A 23,231-nucleotide genomic window follows, 5' to 3' on the forward strand; every position below is an offset into this window, starting at 1 on the left:
AGAAGTTTAAATACCATCTAACAGAAGTCCCAGAATGAGAGAAAAAGTAAATGGGATGGGTGTGAGGAGAAGGGAAAGTATCTTAAGAAATGATTATCAAGTATTGACTAGAGTTAAAGAAAAATATAAATCCTCAGACTAAACTGACTCATTGAAATCTAAACTTAAACATGTTTTAGTGTAATTAAGGAACAAAGTCAAGAGAAAATGTTAAACTTCTGGGAGGATAAATAAGATCACAAAAGAATAAAAATCAGACTGATATCAACAACTATGGAAACAAGAAGACAATGACTTATTATTGTCAAAGGTCTGAGGGAAAAATGGCCTTTGGACCTAATATTTTATAGCCAAGTAAACAATTGTTTAAACTGCTTAAATGTACACAATTGCTTAAATTAAGATATCCTGAGACATTTAATACCTCACAAAATCAACCAAAGAGCTCTTTGAAAGCACTCTTAGACAAAATATTCCATCCAATACTAGAGAAAACCAAAAGACATCCAAAAATTTATGAAATAAGAATGATAAAATAACTCTAAAGTTCATTATTTAATTGAGCTATTATGTACAACATCCGTACAACCTCTGACTAAAATCCTAGACAAGAACTGTGGTTGTTTGGTTAGCTGATTTTGGGGCGATACAGAAAAGGAAGAAACACACCAAAGACAAGTGAGACTGTTCTAAGAAATTAGGGTTAAACAGTAGAAAAGGAGAAAAAAAGAAACCATGATAAACAGAAACTATATAATCACAGAAGTAAGTTCTAATACTATAAAACAGTAATTATAAATATATAAATCATTTAGTTACACATCAAAAGACAGATTTATAGGATGGATTCTTTTAAAGATGTTCCGTGTGTTGTCTAAGAGAGGGAAGGGGGAAGAAAAGATATACAAAGCAAATATTAACCAAAAAAGACAGGTGGAATAGGAATTTTAAAAAGAAATGAAAGAAGATTTTATCCCAAAATACCTTAAGGAAAAATAAGGTCAGATAGTGGTTAAAAAGAAAACACAGTTTAAAATATGTAACAATCACAAATATGTTAACATCCAACAACACAGCACTGAAATAGTTTGAACAACAATGTAAAGAACTAAAATATATAACAAAATATATTAACTAGAATATATAACAAAAATATCTCAACACTGATTAACTGATTAACCTAAAAACTGGGTAAAGATACAGACGATTCAAGTTTAAAAAAACAGCTATATATCAGGAACTGCACACCAAGAAAACATAGAATATACTTTCTTTTTTAACTTATAAGGAACAGTCATTAAAAAATCAACCCTGTATTGTAGATCACAAAAGAAGTCTCAATAAATGCAGAGAAAATCAGAAATTATGACATTTTTCTTTGACCTTCATTACTGAAGTATATTTCTTAATTATTTGAAGAATATAAGTAAAAATCAAACTATTTCTCAGCAAAATAAAGAGAAGTTTAAATATTCTGGTTGACTTAGGGGAATAGTAGAAAGGGACACAAACCAGATACGGCAAAAACTCTTGTAAGATTAAACTTTAAAAAGCGCTTTAAAAATATCCTGATTGCAGACCCTTAACCTATGTTTACTGACAATTAATGAGAAGAAATAAACCTTTACAGGGTAAAGGAGAAGTTGCATTGTAGACAGGTCAATTCTTACTACACCCATGGCCTTTTATATGCAAGACTTATTTCACCATTCTGGAAGAATTTATACTATTAATGCAATTCCATTTAAGAAAATGCTTCAAGCCAGGGTGCCAATGGTTCCTGAACCATACACTGTACCATCAAAGCAATGTCTTCATCCAGGTGGACAGAAAGAGAGTGCCCAGATGTCCTTGAATATCCTTTTCTCCAACTCTCTCGCAAGCTCATTGTCTGGAGTCTAAGACAAGACAAGGATACCAGCTAACAACGCTACTACTCAACTTGGCACTAAAGATACTGACCAAAGCCATAGAAATTCAAATATATATAAAAGGTAAACAACATACAAGAGGGTTGTTTTCACATGATATGACCGCACAGAAAGCTCAAAGAATTTATCAATAGGCAAATGAGAACTAAAAGAGAGTTCAACAGAGTTGCCAGAGAGACATCAATATATAAAAATCAACAGTATTCCTGTACACCACCGAAAATAACTAGAAAATGGAAAGTAAGATAATATTCACAAAAGCAACCACAAGTATAAATATCTTGGAGTTAAATGAAGAAAACGCATGAGAACTTTTAGAGGAAAATTTTAAATGTCATTAAAGGACATTTAAAAAGGATCTGAATAAGTAAAGAGCAATGTTATGTTAATAGGCAGACGAATAACACTGTCATGCTCATTCACTCCAAGTTCAAGTCTTTGCTGAGATGACAGGATAGGGCTGAAGACAAGGTCCCACAACATACAGCTATTATTCCAGCCTCTGATCGTGGATCTTAAAAGTCCTATACCTTAAGGATAAGGGTCCCTCTCCCTAACTCTGACAGGTGGCCTGACTGGATTTTCTGCTAGAATGTAATGGGTCACAGGGACTCACATGCCTGCCACTGCTCCTGCCTCCGCGAGTTTTCCCAATGAGTGCAGCTCTAGCAAGTCTGATGTATCTGACCATTTCCCTTGTTTGCAGAGTATACAAATATACATAAACATATTAAATATACCAAGGGTGCGAAAAAATGTACACACTTTAAGAGATGTTATCTATGTATTACTTTTTGAAGTTGAATTGAATTACAGTAGCAACGTGTAGTATGACGTTCACTCAAAAGATGGCGTTAATCAAATGAATGCTAGCGTCATTCACTGGATTACAATTTTAATACAGTTTTTTCCTTTCTTAAAATGTGAATAATTTTTTGGAACCCTCTGTATTAATATAAAATTTTAATTCCATTAAAAAGAAATGAGAATTCATCAAAGAGAAGAAAAACTTTTGCAGCCATCAGTACTATTCTGAAGTGTCAAGGTAAATGCTAATTACCCCTCTCAAATGATAAACATGTATATTTAATGTAATGTATATTTACTATCTTTTTAAATTCCAACCTGCAATGTTTTCAAGCGTTTGTTAAGAGATAACTCATCTACTTCCATAATAAAAATGTCTACTGCCATGTACAGCTTCTGTTGCACTTCATTTCTTTCGCCAATCAAAATATTCCCTTCATTCTGAAGGAAAGAAAAAAAAAGAATAACCATCATTGATATGTCACGTGTTTTTTTACCCATTGACCTATATTAAAAAAAACTGATCTCTTAAAAACAGTAAAATTTAACGTTCTCCAAACACAGTAGCAATTAAGACAAACACCTAACCTTAGATCACCAAACTAAGAGCTTTCTTTCCCTTAATCAGAAATAGGATATTTAAATTCCACAATCCTGCTCTGCTCATCTTTATTTTTTCCCATTATTTCTGCAACAATGAAATATTTGTTTTTCTTAAGAAAATTATACAAGATCTTATTATTAATTACACACTGCCGCGCTCTTACTCCCATCCCACGCTCAATTCCTTCATCTATAGTTATCCTTCAAGAGTCAATTAATCTCTACCAGGATAATACCTGCAACTTGCCCAAGGGGATGTTTGGAAACAGATTATGTAAGAGATATCTAAGAACCCAATGCATTACCTTTATTACAGTACTTGGGAAACTATATTGATACTATCTATTTATATATCCATCCTGTTCCCAAGATAGAATTGTGTATTAAACAAATGTTGTGTCTCCACTAACTATAACAGTATCTGACACACACACTTAAAAGCTTGAATTTTAGAATATTCTTTTTTTATAAAGCTCAACCAGGCCATTTTATAACTGTAAAGACAAAAGAATCTCTTTCACCAAAAATATACACAGTAATGAAGTTAAGAAACTGCAAAAAACACAAATGAAAATAACAATACTGAGACCTAAAATAACTACAATAAGGAAAAAAATAACTTTGCGTGGCAATTATGACTCTATATTTATAATCTATAATCTACTCTTCAGTCTATTAAGTACATTTTACAGCAGTGAAGACTAAGTCCTGAAACATCGAACAGTAGCAGAAACAAATATTTACTTCAAAAAGTATTTTTTTACTAGAATACCGTGTCCTAGAGCTATATTAAGCCCTCTCCCTCTGTCCTGAATTACTTTTCCTATGCTCAAAGCACAAAAACAAAACAAAAAGAAAAAAGCAGTTGTTTTTCATCTTATTACATAAAATATGTTATAAAGCATTTTAATGTTAGCAGCACAGTCTAAATGAAAAGAGAACATATGTTGCAGTCAACCACATCTGAGTTCAAATTCCACATTAACGTTTAGAACTATGTAATTTTGAGCAATTTTCCTAAATGCTGTGGGCCTCAGTTTCCTCATTTATAAAATAGGAAACATTTAAAAGTTAGTATAAGAAAGTTTATAAAGTACCATAACACTGCCTGTGTTTCATAGAGATTCAAAAATTATTACTTCTGTCACTTTTTTTCTTCCATAATCTGACGTGACCAGTTAGGGTCTAATATGTAAAATAAGCCAAATTTAATCATTCTCCCAATTGAAAATTCCTGACATTCCCAAAGGCCTATTTATCCTTTTCACTTTCAAAGCCACTTAGGCTGCCAACTAGACAAGCTAGGTATGAAAAGGGAATAAGACTTTGAAAGTACAATCTCCAGAGGCAGAAACCACCAATACTTAAGATGGGACGCCAAACACAAGCATAGAGCTCAAAGATACTATGGAAAGCTATGATTGTTGTGCCAAATATCTCTGTATGAAAAACAAGGAGTTCTGCTCAGCTCAATATAATTCACTAAAGAAAATTTCAAGAGGAAATAAATATACTTGTACATACACTAATAAAGAATTCATATGACATATTCTATTCTTCATACCTCTTCCTTATCCACAAATAACCACCTCTCAACAATGGGTGGCTTCAATACCATTGAATAGTAAGACAGAGTCCACTGCTGCAGCATAAAACACGCCACTCAGACCAGAAGACAAGAACAGCGTTAGTAGGTGTGGAACACACGCTGGCTTACAAGCCTCATGCCCCTCAAAAGCCAAAATCTCTTATAGGCATAGCTTCCAGGGGCCCTCAGTGAGTATGTCCAGTTTTAAGAGTTCCACCAAGTATTTATAGTTTATAATTCTTTCCAGTCCAGATATCATTTACCAATGAAGGGTTTTACTTACCTAAACAATGTTGCCTAGTAACATGATTGAAATATCATTTTATCAAATTTCCGTATTTTGCCATGTATAATGCACATTTTGCCCAAATATGTGAGGGAAAAATAAGGGTGCGCATTATACATGGGTAGTGCTAATTCCGTATCTACATAAATGTTTTCAATTCTTTCATTTATGCTTATGAGTTAAAAGTGTAACTCTAGAAATCAATAATGATATCCATATGCAAAATAACCTGGAATACGATAATCTGTTTTGTTGAACTTACGATGAATTTACAACAACAAAGAGTTCTTGGCCTTTTATGATGCATTAATTGTGGTAAATTTGTTACCAGTACATAAAATTTATTGTACCTTGTATCTGTTCTTGTGTTTTGTAATTATTTGTTACATAAAATTTCTTGTACCATGGTATGTCAAAAAATAAATGCTAAAATTCCTTTATAATATAAAAAAACAAGTACCTAAATGTAAACAAATAAAAATTTGAATTAAAATGAAAGATTTTTTCCCTTAAAGTTTGGGCTAAAAAACGTGTGTGTGCATTATACACTGTAAAACACAGAACCAAGGGGACAAAGAGAGTTAACCAAAGGTCAAATTCTCATGAAACCAGGAAAAAGATTTTGTTAATCCTTTATCCACAATCACTATTTATCGACCTTATCTTTCTTACAAGGCAATAAAGGAATCAAATTGTGAATATGAAGATACTGTAAAAGTTAGATATCATGAAAAATATTATAATATCTGCATTCTTTCTGCTTTCTTAAAAAATAATATCTCTTTATGTTTTATCAACACATAAAAAGCATAATAGAGAAAAATTCTTGACCCACCACATTTTGACAAGTTTTAATATTCTCCTGAGCCAGAATGTATTCTGCCCAAATTATCTCTAGTTCATTCAAAGAAGCTGGGGTAGTAAAGCACTCTTCATCCAATACTTGTATAGCATCTGAAAGGTCATTTCCAAAATGAACACTTATGTTGCGACGTCTATTTAAAAAAAAAAAAAAAAAATAGCAAAATGTAAAAGATCCAGAAATTTTTAAGTGTGGTATGAGAAAAAGTTACACTTAAATAGTAATAGTCTAAAGTTACTATTTACAACACTGGCTATGAAGAGGTACTTTTAAAAACTTTATATAAAATCATAAATGATACAAACTTAATTTAAAAATATATTTAACTGAGAAAAAAATTAAATATTTTTAAAAATCTTTCTATAAAAAGACAACTTCCAAAGTCTGCAGAATTTAAATGATTATCAAATGGACCTTCAATTCTGGTCTACAATTACATTTGTAAATACTTTCTTAAAAATTTTAGACTTAGCTAATCTTGCTTACCAAGACTACAGGAACATAATCCTTGACCCTAATAAGCTGACTAGTTTGAAAAAGAAATTAAAAAAAAAAAAGAAAAAGAAAAAGCAATCAGAGAGGCAAGCCAACTGGCAAAATCAACAAGGTCCATCTGTATTCTTTTCTCTAGCTTCCAATTAGATTGCCTCCATTCTAGTAGTAGCACATTATTTCCTCAATTTGGTCCAAAATCTGTCTCACAGCTTTGCCAGTGTAGCTACTTAATTTTTGGCAGTTCATCAAAAGTTCATGAGGCTCTACTAGAAGCAAAATATTCAAACTATTCAGGCACTTATAAACCAGATGCCATTTGATGGATTTATACTGGAGAATATAAATTTCCACCAGACAAAATACCAACATGCAATATTCATTCAAGGCAACATCTCTCAGTTTTTCAAAGCACAGGGGAAAATTACTTACTGGTTTAAGTTCTGTGTGCAGCATGAAAAGGGAACTAGGTAGATTTGAGAACTATTTTTCTCCACATTCCAGGAAAGGTTGACAAATTATCCCTAACCAATAAAGCAATCCTCTATTAAGATACATTACCTACATAATTCACATACAGAGTCTGAGAAATGCTGAATAAACTCTGCACAAGACTTGCTAACCAACTTCCTTTCTTCTGACTCCATGAAGACCATTTTTTTCTTTCATCGGAGTAGTAATTTAGATTACTGAAATCTTTAGTTTAAGTACAGGCCTGAAAATAACATCAAGCAAAGCAACAAGACACAGTAGTTTCCCATCAACTACCACTTAGAAGTGATGTTTTAATTTCACTCTCATGGATGACTTTAGGACAATATAACAACTAGTAGTAACAACAGAACACTAACAAAACCACTACAAAATTTGTCTCAGGAGTAACAATTTTCAGTTTTTCTCTTTAAAGTCATAAAAATACAAAGATTAAGTTTCAAAGCAAAAATAATAAGCATGCAATTTAAACAAAGCACCAACTAATTAGCAATTATTTTAAATTATCCATATTACCCAAAGCAATGTACAGATTTAATGCAATCCCCATTAAAAATCCCAATGGCAGTTTTTCAAGATAATTCATCAGATCTGTATGGATCACAAAAGACCCCGAATAGCCAAAGCAATCCTAAGGAAAAAAAACAAGGCTGGAGGTATCACACTCCCTAACTTCAATTTATACTACAAAGTGACAATAATCAAAACAGCATGGTATTAGCAGAAAAACCACCACACAGATCAATGAAACAGAATTCAGAATCCAGAAATAAGGCCACATATATGTAAGGTCTGACAATTAAGTTTGCGAACTTGCCACTGTGCACTTACATTAGAGGCACTGTACATAACAGCTTGATAAGATTTCATAACCTTGGTGTATCAGTGTCTCACAGCTGTGTTCATCTCAACGTGTGGCGGCGTCTTGCTGAGTGGTGTTCATTATTGTTGTTGCGTGTTTTTGTGTGCTGTCATGAGAATGTCTGAACTTGAATTACAGCAACGAACAAACACTAAGTTTCTTGTTAAACTTGGCAAGAGTGTAAAGTGAAATCAGGGACATGTTAGTCCAAGTTTATGGGGACAATGCCATGAAGAAAACGGCAGTGTATAAATGGATTAAATATTTTTCTGAGGGGAGGGAACGCATCACTGATGAAGAGAGGTCAGGGCAGCCAGGAACGAGCAGAACTGACAAAAACATTGCAAATATTCATCGAATTATGCATCAAAATTGTCAGCTGACTGTAAGAAGCACAGCAGACCCAGTAAACATTGATAGAGAAACAGGAAAACCTTAACTGAAAATCTTAGATTGAGAAAAGTGTATGTAAAAACGGTCCTAATAATAGATAGATAGATAGATAGATAGATAGATAGATAGATAGATAGATAGATAGATAAAATGGTCCTAAAGGAGCTCTTGCATCACGACAATGCACCAGCTCACACAGCACTGTCTGTGAGGGAGTTTTTAACCAGTAAACAAATCACTGTATTGGAACAACCTCCCTACTCACCTGATCTGGCCCCCAATGACTTCTTTCTTTACCCAAAGATAAAGGTAATATTAAAATGAAGACATTCTGATGACATTCAGGACATCAAGGGTAATATGACAACAGCTTTGATGGCCATTCCAGAAAAAGTTCCAAAATTGCTTTGAAGGGTGGACTAGGTGCTGGCGGTGGTGCATAGCTTCCTAAGGGGAGTACTTCGCAGGTGACCATAGTAATATTCAGCAATGAGGTATGTAGCACTTTTTCTAGGATGAGTTCTTGACCTTAATTGTCAGACCTTGTATGGTGAGAGAATTTTTGACAAAGGAGCCAAAAACATACAATGGAGAAAAGAAAGCTTCTCCAGTAAATGATGCTGGGAAAATTGGAAAGCCATATGCAAAAGAACGACACTAGACTGCTGTCACCATATACCAAAATTAACTAAAAATGGATCAAAGACCTAAACATAAGACCTAAAACAAGAAATTGCATAGAAAAAAGCATAGGTACTGAACTTACGGACTTTGGATTCAGAGAGGATTTTCTGAATTTGACCTCAAAGGCAAAGGAAGTACACGCAAAAATAAGTGAATGGACTATATCAAATTAAAAGGCTTCTACACCAAAAGAAACCATCAACAAAACAAAGAGGCAACCAATTGAATAGGAAAAGATATTTGCAAACACCACCTCCGATAAGGGGCTAATATCCAAAATATATAAAGAATTCACACCACTCAACAAAAAAACAAACAATCCAATCAAAAAACAGGCAGAGGACCTGAACAGGTCCCAAAAAGACATACAAATGGCCAACTGATATATGAAAAGATGCTCAACTTCACTAGCTATTAGGGAAATGCAAATCAAAACCACAATTAGATACCACATCACACCTGTTAGAATGGCTACTATCAAGAAGACAAGTAATAATTATTAGAGAGGTTGTGGAGAAAAAGGAAATCTCATACACTGCTTGTGGGAATAAAAACTGGTACAGCCACTATGGAAAACAGCATGGAGCTTCCTCAAAAAAATTAAGAATAGAATTACCATACAATCCAGCAATCCCTCTTCTGTGTATCTATCCCAAAAATCTGAAAACATTTATCCATAAAGATATATGTACATCCTTATGTTCATTGCAGCATTATTCAGCAGGTCAGTGGCCAAGATATAGAAACAACCCAAGTGTCCCTCGATAGATTGAGTAAAGAAGATGTGGTATATATATACAATGGAATATTACCCAGCCACAAGAAAAGATGAAATAATGCTATTTGTGACATGGATGGATCTTGAGATTATCATGCTAAGTGAAATAAGTCAGACAGAAAAAGTCAAGAACCATATGACTTCACTCAGTGGGATATAAGACTGAAAGCAACAAACAAACAAAAAAAAGCACAGACACAGACAACAGTTTAGTGGTTAACAGAGGGTAAGGGGGGGTGTGGTAGAAGAGGAAAAAGGGGGTCAAATATATGGTGATGGAAAGAGAACTGACTCTGGGTAGTGAATACACACTGCAGTATACGAAGGTCGGACAATTAAGTTCACGAACCCATCCTAGAAAAAGCATTACATACTTTATTACTGAATATCACTACGGTCACCTTTGAAGTACTCCCCTTGGGAAGCTATGCACTGACAGCAGCACTTAGTCCACCCTTCAAAGCAATTTTGGAACTCTTTTTCTGGAACGGCCATCAGAGCTGTCATTGTATTACCCTTGATGTCCTGAATGTCATCAAAATGTCTTCCTTTCAATATTAGCTTTACCTTCAGGTAAAGAAGTTAATGGGGGCCAGATCAGATGAGTAGGGAGGGTGTTCCAATACAATTATTTGTTTACTGGTTAAAAACTCCCTCACAGACAGTGCCGTGTGAGCAGGTGCATTGTCATGATGCAAGAGCCATGAACTTGACAAAAAGTTCGGGTCGTTTTCATCTAACTTTTTCACACAGCCTTTTCAGCACTTCCAAATAGTAAACTTGGTTAACTGTTTGTCCAGTTGGTACAAATTCATAATGAATAATCCCTCTAATATCAAAAAAAGGTTAGCAACATTGCTGCAACAAGTTCGTGAACTTGCCAGACCTCATATACATGATGTATTAAAGAATGATACACTTAAAACCTACATAATTTTACTAACCAATGTCACCCCAATAAATTTAATAATTTTTTATTTAAAAAAATTAAATAAATAAGTTATCCTAAAAAATATGCTTTTACCTACCTAATTTCTTTCAATATTTCAACATTAGCTGCCAATTTTTTCATTCTGGTACCTACACAAGTCTTCTGCGTACTTTCTAAATGTTTAGTCAAATTCATGGTAGTTGCTTTCTCTTGCTGAAACAAAGAACAAACACAACCTAGTGAGGCCCCAATAGGAAACTATGTCTATTGTTAAATGATTTTTAGGCGTAATTTAAAATTTAAAGGTTAAAAAATGTTAGGTCATGGGACAACAAACACTGATTTCCCTACTATTTGGGATCTGAAAAAAACAATCTATTCTAGTCTTCTGCCCTCACACAGGTTACAGACTCTTATATTTCATCATAATAAGAAGTCAAACAAAAACAAAATTTCACATACTATGTGTCTTAATACCTAGATTTTTTTAAAAATAAATAAAAATATTCCCACAGAAACCAAATGATTATCAATGCCAATTTCTGATAAAGTCTTACATCATTCTGCATTATAAAAGAATCAAAAATATCATTTCCTTCACCCAAGCTACATTAAATTCCTGATTCTGAGTGGTATCTCACATATATGTCTACCATGATTATCCAAAATAATGTATAGAGTTGTAATATGAACAAAGACCTGGTAATTTTATTCCAATTATACTACAAACCAGATATTACATAGTTAAACATAGAACTTTTATTCAATAAACAACATGCACTCTACTCCTCCCATTCTCTCCAATCCTTCCCTTAGAGAAAACCAGCACATACTGAATGCCTATAAATAGTAAGTTATATTCAAATATGCTCATGCCCTTTTGTTCCCATTTGTTGGGTAAGGTGACCATGAAGAAGCAGAGATATTTGTCCTTAAATCTGTTTATATCCATAGCAATCGTTGGAATAATTACTCTAAAAATTACATAAATCTAAAAAACAAGAGTGGGAAAATAAAAAGTTGTTGAATCCTTGAAAATGTGTTAAATGCTTTGCAGAAACTCCATAAAAGCAAATTTTTAATACAAATTGCTTAGGAATTACATCTGGATGAGAACTATAAAATACTGAGGAAAAGAATCATTTAAATCTAAAATAATCGTGAACGGAAAGGTCCAAGATGGCGGATAAGGTAACCACTGTATCTACTGTCTCCCAGGATCACAGAAAAATTACAAATAAATTATAGAACAATCAATCTCAAGAATCATATGAAGACTAGCGTAACAGAACTCCTATAACTAAGGATCTAAAGAGGCCACATCGAGACTGGTAGGAAGGGCAGAGACGCGAACGGTCTAACCCCAAATCCACAGACAGTGGTTGAACAACAGGAGGGACACCTCCTCAGCAGAGGGCCCCTAAAAAAGGGCGGGTCCCCCAGCCCCCCACGAGTTCTGTGCTGGGAAGAGGAATTCGCGCAACATCTGACTGTGAAAATTAGCAAGGACTCTGTCTGTTCATCCCAGTGAGACGGAAGCTGTCTGGAAACCCAGATGCCCTCTTTTTTTGTTTTTCTTTTTTTGTGTTGTTTTTTTTTAAGGAGGGCACAGCTCACAGTGTGGGGTTCAAACCAGCAACCTTGGTGTTATTAGCACCATGCTCTAACCAACTGAGCTAACTAGCCACCCCCCCATGCCCTCTTAAAGGGACCACACACAGACTCATTCACTTACAAACACTCACCTGGTTTCTGGTGGAGGGGTGGCAACTCAAGAGGTGTCAGAGACACACAGGAAAAGACAGAGTTGTGTGGCTTCAGAGCGAGGGCTGGAAGGACCAGCCATTGTCCCTGTGTGGAGTCTGCCTCATGTGTAGCCTATAGGAGAGCACCATCTTTTGTATGTTGAACCCTTCCCCAAAGGGCCAAATCTGAGACCGCATTAGTGTGCTAAAATCCACACATATGCACCACCTCAGTGATGCCCTGGGTCCCTGTCCCACACAGCTAGTACTATATTGCCAGGGACACTGCCAGCTACTGAGCATCCAGCCCTGCCCCATGGGCTGCAGAAGCTTTTTACAGCAGTGGACAGCCAAAGGAGGACGGGGCAACTTTTGGTGATGAGAAGCGAGCTATACAACCTGCACCAAAGCCTCTCTTGGGTGGCTCTCAGGGACCTGCAGGCCTGAGGCAAGTGGTGGCTGGTCACAGCATTCTTAGAGCGGTTTTGCAAAGTCATCACAGGCCCAGCACCAGTGCAAGAACCGAAACTGAATTAACTTTGTAAAAACCACCACCCACACTCAGTAACTCCTTGGAACCCCACCCCACTCACCTAGGGCTGCATTGCTGGGGCCACTCTTGAGCAGCCAGCCCTGCCCCAGGAGCTGTGAAAGCCTTTTACAGCAGTGGATTGCCTGTGGCAACCCGGGAAACTTTTGGGGGTGAGCAGTGAGCCACAACCTTCACCACAACCTCTCTTGGGCTGCTCTAGGAGACCTGTGGGTCTGAGGCAACTGGTGGCTGGCCGTGGTGTTCTCAGACCATTTTTACAAAGTGGTCACAAGCCCAGCACCAATGCAAGAACCAAAACTGCATTAACTTTGTAAAAACCATGGCCCACACCCTGTAACTCCCTGGAACCCACCCCGCCCACCTAGCGCTGCATTGCCCAAGGCACTCTCAACACCAGGTCAACCAGCCTCACTTTCACATCTAAGGAGGCTCTTTCAACAGGTGAGCCTTATAGGCAGCTGGCAGATGGCAACAGGCAAGAAGGGCCCTGGGCCTTTTGCTAAGCTGCCCTAGACCCAATACTGGTGGCATCCAACATTGGCTCACAGGGAGGCGACCCCAACATGCCTCCAGGCCCAGTACAGGCAGCAACCAACCACATATAGCTGTGTAGCTTCTATCAGGTGGCCCCAGGCCAGTCACAGGCAAGGCTGAAAGAGGCCTGTACAGGAGACCCTCATAAGAGACACCAGAGACAACACACCAACAGGGTGGCTTTAGACCACACTAGAGCACTACCTGGTTAGCCCCACAAGAGGCACACCCAAAGGGTGGATGCAACCAGCACAAGAGCCCAGGGGGGCAAACCCTACTCAGAGGGGTCAGCCCTCACACAGAAGCTCATACACTGTGGGCATAGCCAGTCCTCACAGTCAGCCTGGGAGGTAGTCAATCCCACCCACTGACACGCCAAAAGTAATCAAGGCTCAACTACAACGGGTGAACACACACTCAAGGGACACTCCTGGAACACATGCACAGAAGATCAGGGAGACTGCGCCACTGCCCCACACAGGACACATACTACATAAGGCCACCCAGCAAACACTGAGAAACACAGGAGACCTACCTAATACAGAGAGGCAGCCAGAATGAGGAAACAAAAAAATATCCCAAATAAAAACATTCAGAAATAATAAATGGAGGCAACCAACCTAGAAAGAGAATTTAAAACATTGATTATAAGAATGCTTAAGGAACTTAGTGACAATTTCAACAGAGACAGCAAAGATAAAAAAGGACACAGAAATCATAAAAAAGAACCAGTCAAAAATACTTGTAAAGAATACAATAACTGAAATGAAGAATACACTAAAAGGAATCAATAGCAGATTAGAGGAAGCAGAGGATCAATCAGCGATTTAGAAGACAAGGTAGCAGAATACATCTAACTGGAACAACAAAAAGAAAAAAAAAGAAAAAACAATGAAGATAGCTTAGGGGACCTGTGGTACAACATCAAGTGTAACAACGTGCGCATCACAGGAGAACCAGAAGGAGAAGAGAGGGAGCAAGGGATAGAGAACCTATTTGAAGAAATAATGACTGAAAACTTCCCTAACCTGGTAAAGGAAATTGACATACAAGCCCCAAAAGCACAGAGTCCCAAACAAGATGAACCCAAACAGGCCCACACCAAGACACAGCATAGTTAAAATGGCAAAGGTTAAAGACAAAGAGAGAATCCTAAAAGCAGCAAGAGAAAGACAACTAGTTACTTACAAGGGAGCACCCATAAGACTACCAGATTTCTCAACAGAAACTTTGCCAGAAGGGATTGGCAGAAAATATTTAAAGTGATGAAAAACAAGGGCCTACAACCAAGATTACTCTATCCAGCAAGGTTTTCATTTAAAATTGGAGAGATAAAGACCTTCCCAGACAAGAAAAAGCTAAAGAAATTCATAACCACCAAGCCAGCATTACAAGAAATGTTAAAAGGACCCCTTTAAGCAGAAGAAAGGAAAAAACAAACAAATGAAGATCAAAAATATGAAGAATATAATGGTGATTACTATGTATCTATCACTTTAAATTGTAACTAAATTAAATACTCCAATCAAAAGACATAAGGTAGCTGAATGGATAAGAAAACAAGACCCATGTATGGTGTCTACAAGAGACCCACCTCAGATCAAAAGACACACATAAACTGAAAGTAAAGGTATGGAAAAGATATTTCAACAAATGGAAATGAGAAAAAAGCTGGGTAGCAAAACTTACATCGGATAAAATAGACTTTAAAACAAAGGCTATAATAAGAGACAAAGAAGGACATCACCTAATAATAACGGGATCAATCCAACAAGAGGACATTAACCTTGGTAAACATCTATGCACCCAGCATAGGAGCATCTAAATGTATAAAACAAATACGGCATGAAGGCAGAGATCAACAGTAACACAGTCATAGTAGAGAATTTTAACACCCTCCTGACACCAGTGGACAGATGTTCCGGACAGAAAATCAACACGGAAACAGTGGCCTTAAATGACACACTAGACCAGAAGGATTTAATTGATATTTTTAGAGCATTTCACCCCAAAGCAGCAGAGTATACATTCTTTCCAAGTGCACATGGAACATTTTCCAGGATAGACTGCATGTTAGGCAAAAAAACAAGTTGCAATAAATTTAAGAAGATTGAAATCACATCAAGTGTCTTCTCTGATCACAATGATATGAAACTAGAAATTAATTACAAAAAATAAAACTGAAACACACACAAACCAAACACATGGAGGCTAAATAACATGCTACTAAATAATGAACTCTGGTACATTTATACAATGGAGTAGTATTCTTCCAGAAAAAAAGAATGAACTCTTACCATTTGCAACAACATGGATGGACCTAGAGGATATAATGCTAAGTGAAATAAGTCAGGCTGAGAAAGACAAATACCGTATGATCCCACTTCTATGTAGAATCTAAAGAACAGAATAAATGAGCAAACAAAACAGAAACAGACTCCTAGATTCAGAGAACTGATGGTGGCTAGACGGGGAGTTGGGGGGATAGGTGAGAAAAGTGAAGGGCTTAGGAATTACAAATTGGTAGTCACAAAATAGTCATGTGGATGTGAAATACAGTACGGGAAATATAGTCAATAATGTAAAAACTATGTATGGTGTCAGATGGGTACTAGACTTATTGGGAGATCACTTCATAAATTATATAAATGCCTAACCATTGCACTGTACACCTATAACTAATATAAAATTATACTGAATGTCAACTGTAACCCTACATATAACTATATAACTATGTAAAAATATATGAATACATATAAATATATTTCTATTTATTTATAGATACACACACACACACACACACACACACACACATATATATCAGGTGCCAAAAAAATGTATGCAAGTGGACACTTTGGTCAGTGCTGCTCAAACAGCAGTTCACCGTAATCAGAGGTGTCTGATGGTAACCACTTTGAGCACCTCTTGTAATTGCAGAAGTCACACGTGACTTGTATTCATCTTTTGTTATCGGTATATATTGAGTATTACAATTTTAAACAGTTTTCCTTTCTTAAAATATGTATGCATTTTTTTGGTACCCTCTTTATAAACAGAGAGAAAGAGAGAGGATGTAAAGTACAGCATAGGGAGTATATAGTCAGTGGTATTGTAATAGCTGTGTATGATGTCAAAGGGGTAGTAGACTTGTTGGGGTTATCACTTTGTGAGGGGTGTAAATGCCTAATCATTATGTTGTTTTGTACACCTGAAACTAATAAAATCAAAAAGATTCAGCTTCTGGGGCTGGCCTGGTGGCTCAGGCGTTTAGAGCTCCACGCTCCTAACTCCGAAGGCTGTCAGTTTGATTCCCATATGGGCAAGTGGGCTCTCAACCACAAGGTTGCCAGTTCAATTCCTCGAGTCCAGCAATGGATGGTGGGCAGCGCCCCCTGCAACTAAGATTGAACACAGCACCTTGAGCTGAGCTGCCATTGAGCTCCCAGATGGCTCAGTTGATTGGAGCGCGTCCTCTCAACCACAAGGTTGCCAGTTCGATTCCCGCAAGGGATGGTGGGCTGTGCCCCCTGCAACTAGCAGCGGCAACTGGACCTGGAGCTGAGCTGCGCCCTCCACAACTAAGACGGAAAGGACAACAACTTGACTTGGAAAAAGGTCCTGAAAGTACACACTGTTCCCCAATAAAGTCCTATTCCCCATCCCCAATAAAATCTTTTTAAAAAAAAAAAAAGAGAGGTAGAACGTGAAAAACAAAAAGATCCAGCTTCACTAAAAAAATAAATAATCATGAACTTAGCTCAAAACATTTGTTTCTCCAGTGTCTTGAACTTATTAATAATCCACTGGTAAAAACAAAACTGGAAATCAGATGACAAATAATGAGTATGGTTTTTAAAACAAAGAACAAATAATATAAATGGAAAAGATGGCAAACTTAAACCCAATCATATCAATAATTACATTAAATGAAAATCAGGTAAACACTTCAATTAAAAGATGTGAGATGATCAATCCAGATGAATAAGTTTAGACTCAACTAATATTCAGCTTATAAGAAACATTATATGGAAAATTAAAGCATAGGAAAGATAATACGATGCAAATAATGCTATATTAATATTGGGCAATGTGGACTTTTTGTCCACAAAAGTAACTGTACAAGAATATCTACAATGGCTTTATTCATAATGGCCCAAAACTGGAAACCTAAATGCCCATCAACAGGAGAATGGGTAAACATATTGTGGTATACTGATACAACCGAATGCCACTCAGCAATGAAAGTGAACTAGTGATATACACAACAGATAAATCTCACAGACATTATTTTAAGTGAATGAAGCCAGACACAACAGAACATGGACGCATATCAGAGGATTCCATTTATATAAAGTACAGGACCAGGAAAACTAAGCTATGATGATATAAATCAAAATAGTGGGTGGAAGGAGAAGACAGACTGGTTAAGAGCACCAAGGAACTTTCTGGGATTGAAGGAAACATTTTGTATCTTCAGTAGGTAAAACAGGTGACCTGTAATCCATTTATTCTCTTCATGGAAATGGACAGGAGAACACCCCCAGAGAAAAGAATAAAGGCAGATGACTAGTCTAATCTCCTGTCAACTAGACCTCTAAAGAGAACAGACTATTATTTTCTAAGAGGAAGAGATTGTATCTCTGAGATGCCCCTAGCAGGAAATCCCTGCCTAAAGAATTGGTTACAGTGGATAGAACCCAAGATTTACTGATTTTTGAGGCCGACCTCCCTGGAAAATGTCACATATGCATTTAAGGGCTGGAGTCTGAGTTCAATTACCAATGGTCAATGATTTAATCAAACAGGCCTATGTAATAACCTTGATTTAACAACAAACAAACAAAAACTCAGAGTAAGGTTTTGGAAAACTTCCAGATTAGTGAACAAATCCATGTGCTGGGAAAGACCCCTTACCCCCTACTCCCTACCCTGCCTCCACTCCCATCATAACTTCCCCTATGCATCTCCTCCTTTCATTTGGCTGTTCCTGAGTTCTATCCTTTATACTAAAACTGTAATCTTAAGTATAGCCCTTTCCTGAGTTTCGTGAGTTGTTTCAGCAAATTACTGAACCTGGGGGCAAGAGGGGGATCCTCAAATTTATAGCTGGCCAGGCAGAAATGGGGGTAGCCTAGGGACCTGATTTGTGGCTGGTGTCTGAAGTAAAGGAAGTCTTGTGGGGCTGAGTCCTTAATTTGTGGCATCTGAGCTAACTCCTGGTATTTAATGTCAAAAATGAATTGTAGGACATCCCATGGATATTGGAGAATTAGTGTAGAAATAATGCATTTGGTGTCAGAAAAATACTACATATTTGAAAACCAAACAGTATGGGGGAAAAAGAAAACTGCCCTGAATCTAAGCAACCTTGAGACCTACCTAACCTTAAAAGTAAATGCGTACATGAAAGATAAAGGAGCCTGTTAAGCAACACAAGGATGTAAATTAAGCAACTTTTATCAACCAATATGCAATGTTTGGACCTAAATGGGCTCCTGATTGGAAGAAACCAACTATAAAAGGGCATTCATGGAACAATACAGGAAATCTGAACACTGACTGGATATTAAATGATATTAAGGAGTTATTGTTAAATTTTAAGTATGGATAGTATTACGGTTATGTGTTTTGAAGTTCTTTTCTATTAGAGATATATACTAAAGCATATACGGTAAAATATTATGAATGGGATTTGTTTTCAGATAACTTAGAAGGTTTAGATTTTACAAGATTGCCTATCATCCATTGCTGCTTCCTTTACGCTTAGTTTTACATCACATGCTCAAAAATACTACAAAAATAAATTTATTTAGTTTGAACATTACACTTTAGAAGCATATTTGTATTCAACAGGATTTTTAGGGTAAAGGAGGTGATAATGGTTTCCTGAAAGATTTGCACTGTGCCTGAACTCAAGGATACCCAGTCACATCTGTCGGAGGAAATTGGAAAGTGGAAAGAAATAAGACATATGAAATTAGCTTAGAACAATTCACTATTTCAAAAACATCTGCAAAAAGGGGCACTGAGGGCTGAGACTGAAGAAAATAAATTACAATTAGATCTTGTTCTGGAAAAATCCCCAAGATATATCTACATTGGTAAGGTTCCCCTTGACAGAGGAGTACTTAGTGTTCCCTGGAGAGGGTTTTCAGGCAAATTTTTGCCTATGTGTTTAATACTTGTAAACTGAGTGATGGGTACATAGGGATTAATTATTCCATTCTCTCTCCTTTTGGAATGTTTGTAAACTTCCATAGTTAAAAGTTTTTAAAAGAACATAAGAGGAAATGAGAAATTATTAATCTTTTAAACATCCAATGAAATTCAAAGATTAGTTTGAAGTATAATACAAAAATTCATCTATAACAAATGTAAAGTAAGAAAGAAAGAATGACAGAGTGGGGTAAGGAAAGGAAGAAAGGAAAAGTGACATAAAACAAGTAAGAGTGGATGAATACACAGAAATCCCAGTACCTTAAGCCATTGAACATACCATACCTGAAGTTCCTGGGCAGTCTGTTCTACCTTCAATTCTAATGCCTTGTAACTTTCAAGAAGAACCTCCTTCTCTGATTTAAGCTTTTCATTTTCTTCAATCAGTTTCTGGTCCTGTTTAATTTTTGCCAGGCTGACATTAGACCTTATACTAAAATCACCAACAGCCAAATTTTCCCTATAAAAACAAATTCACTCATGTTAAAAACCAAACTGTGTAAGACTGACAGAGATCAGAAATCTAAACTAAATTATCTTAGGCTTTTTATACCAGAATATATCTTAATTTTGGAAACGAATCTAAAACCTTTACCTAGTTCAACATTAAAAAATATTTTACTACAAACTAGATTTTACAACTAAAGTCATACTTCAGAAACAATGCCTCCAACTCTCACGGAAAACATGTTACAACTTCCTTGTAGCAACACCAGCTCCAGCAAATACAATAAAAACCATATTCTGTATCAATATCTTCCGACCCTCCTCCCCATGACCCTCACTCCATTTGACAGTTTAGTTCCTAAAGTGCTGATAAGATCCCAACAAACAGCTGCATCACCTAACACATGGCATCATGGCTCGGATCATGATACAGAAGTATATAAATGGCTTGGTACTTATAAACCTCAAATCTGGTTTTCTGCTTCAAGTTTATAATTCAAAATTATCTAAAAAAAAAAAACTCCATCACAATACGTTTTCAAAGAACAAAGAGCCTCTTTTCTACTAAAAGGAAAGGCAATTCCCTGACACTCATTATTCTTGAAGCCATAGGAAAAACTTCAAAGCTTATGGGAAATTCTAACTTTGCTTGAATAATTCAGATTTAGGGGTAGATCTTTATTTTTGATAAATGTATTCACGAGTTGTCATGAAGAGTTGGTATACAAAATTTCAATGTTTCAGGAATCATTTTTCTTTCAATATGGCTTTTAATGAAAATATTCCTGCTGAAAAAGAGAATACTACATGTTTGAGAAAACTCGAAATAATCACTTCCTCAAAATCACTGACATAGCTGAGGACTCCAAAAACACATGCCTTGACTTCTACTATGACAAGGGTTTCTACCATGAATTAACGATTAGGGAAGACAAAAAGCCTCCCCACAGTCTTACTTTGGAAATGTCACATGAGTTCCTGCGTCACTGTCATCCTTCATGTCAAGCATCAGCCTCCCACTTACGCATGCCTTCGGCCTGCTGAGTGTTGACTGGTTTGATCTGTGCCCCCACAAGGGAATGGGGCCTTTGAGGTTCCTGAGAACAAGCTGACCAGGATCTGAGTTTTGTTCCTCACTGATGTTAGCGCTGGCAGTGAGGTTGCGTTTTTCTGCAAAGCCTTTCTTAGCCACCTCTTCCCCTATATCCACAGTGCCATATTCAGCCTGAGCGATAACTGTTCCATCGTGATAGGTAGCTTTAATTTTCATTTTTATTTCCTTTTCAAAAATCAAGCTCCCCAAAAAGTTTCTGCCCTAAGAAAGAAAGGAAAAAAAGACATAAACCAGCTATACCAACATGTTTTTCTTCACTTATTTTATTTCTACCCAGTTTTTCCAAGAATCTTATTTCTTCATTCTCAAATCTCTATAAAAGTGGTCTTACATTATTATTGGCTATATTTAAATATATTTCTGCATGTATATGAATATATTCCAATTACATACTTGCTGAAATCTTCCTTTCAGAAGTAGAGCTAATACCCGTATAGGCACACATATGTATAAATTTTTAAATATGTATCAATTAAATGCCCTAGAATAATTTTTTTAAATCAAGCAGACTGTGTTGACCATTTTGGCCCCAACTAAATATAATGGTGTCCTGAGGAGCTACAGCACATAAAAATGAATTTTGGTATCTAGAAAAGGTGCTAAGATTCAATCACATCATGATTGCACAGATTTAACAGGTAGAATTCCTGTAAAACCACCCCTGAAATTATCAGATGTCTTCCAGAATTAGGTTACTAATCCAAAATTTAATGGAAATGAATACAAACTAGAATCTACATTAGCAGAACATCACTGCCAATTACCACATCCAACAGTATTGAGCCTCTGCCAACATGATAAAATCTGCTTCATTTACAACTCCACTAATTTCAAATTTGTGGTATTTATGGCCATAGCCATGTTAAAGATCATTTTTAGTTAATAAAATACTTTCTTAAAAGCAAAAGACAACAGAATAACTATATTCATCATTTTTTCCATCATATAAGAGACTATCCTTTTAAGCTTTCACATCAGAAGAAACTATTTACATTTATTATAAAAACATATATATACACACGTATCGATCACTTTTATCTGATCATCAAGATATTTACCTAGCAAAAGATGAGCACAAATGTATCATATTTGCTTTTGAATTATCCTATAATTCAAATTTATCACTAATTTATACAGGTTTTTTACATTAAAGAAAATTAGTGGAATTTAACTACACATAGTTTGTTTCAAGCACATAGTTTTACTTCCATTAACAAAAAATATTTAAAAATCTGACTTGCCTGATCAAACTGGCTAACTTCTTGGCCAGAAGGAATCCGTAATCCCCAAAGTCTATACTTTTTGGCAACACTAGAAAATTGCAAATCCGAAGGAATCTCCACTATATCAGATCGATTTAGAATTTCAGTATTTCCATAGTCAATATATCTGACCTGACACTGGGGAAAAAAATGAAATAAATACTAATATGGAACTTAGATTAAGTATCTCCAAAGAAACCACCAACATGCTGCTTTTTGTTAATTATCTATAAATCAACAGCATTTTACCTCAAATTGACAAAATGTATTCAGAAATGAAAGCACCCACAATATTCTCAAAATAAGGATAGTTTGACTAGTACCAAATAGTACTACTACCAACAGCACCATTTCTTATTTTGGCTTTTTTTAAAACTGGTATTTAAGTAAACAAATCTATGAAGTTTATGGCCCTCTCCTATCTCGAATGTTAAAATCAATCAACATTCTTAAATTCAAGTTAGAAACAATAAAATCTGAAAAGGCAAAGTTATCAAACTTCCTTTGATAGAATTAAACCCACTTCAGCTTTTAGACCTTGGAAATGAATCAAATTCTCCCTTACCTCCAGATCTATATCTGTTTAAAAAGTAAAAAAGAAAAACAGTTTATTGCAAGGTCAAAGTCATCTTGCCCTTTAATTTAAAAACA

At 36.0% G+C, this 23,231-nt stretch overlaps 1 protein-coding gene across 2 annotated transcripts in view; it reads right to left on the reverse strand.

Annotated features, from left to right (window-relative positions):
• The window catches only part of STK31 (serine/threonine kinase 31), a 65,540-nt gene that overhangs the window by 33,596 nt on the left and 8,713 nt on the right, over positions 1-23,231 (reverse strand). The window contains exons 5-10 of one of the 2 annotated variants that reach the window (XM_019727764.3): positions 22,560-22,718; positions 21,161-21,519; positions 20,043-20,217; positions 10,807-10,922; positions 6,051-6,210; positions 3,057-3,179 (exon numbers count right to left, since the gene is read on the reverse strand). In XM_019727764.3, coding sequence (XP_019583323.2) covers positions 3,057-3,179; positions 6,051-6,210; positions 10,807-10,922; positions 20,043-20,217; positions 21,161-21,519; positions 22,560-22,718 — 1,092 coding nt within the window. Of the gene's footprint in view, positions 1-3,056; positions 3,180-6,050; positions 6,211-10,806; positions 10,923-20,042; positions 20,218-21,160; positions 21,520-22,559; positions 22,719-23,231 lie in introns of those variants that run through there. The other variant, XM_088797693.1, reaches the window with a different exon arrangement.

The sequence above is a fragment of the Rhinolophus sinicus genome, chromosome 4 (assembly GCF_057876585.1).
Source record: "Rhinolophus sinicus isolate RSI-liver-muscle chromosome 4, RSI-T2T, whole genome shotgun sequence".
NCBI classification, from domain to species: domain Eukaryota; kingdom Metazoa; phylum Chordata; class Mammalia; order Chiroptera; family Rhinolophidae; genus Rhinolophus; species Rhinolophus sinicus.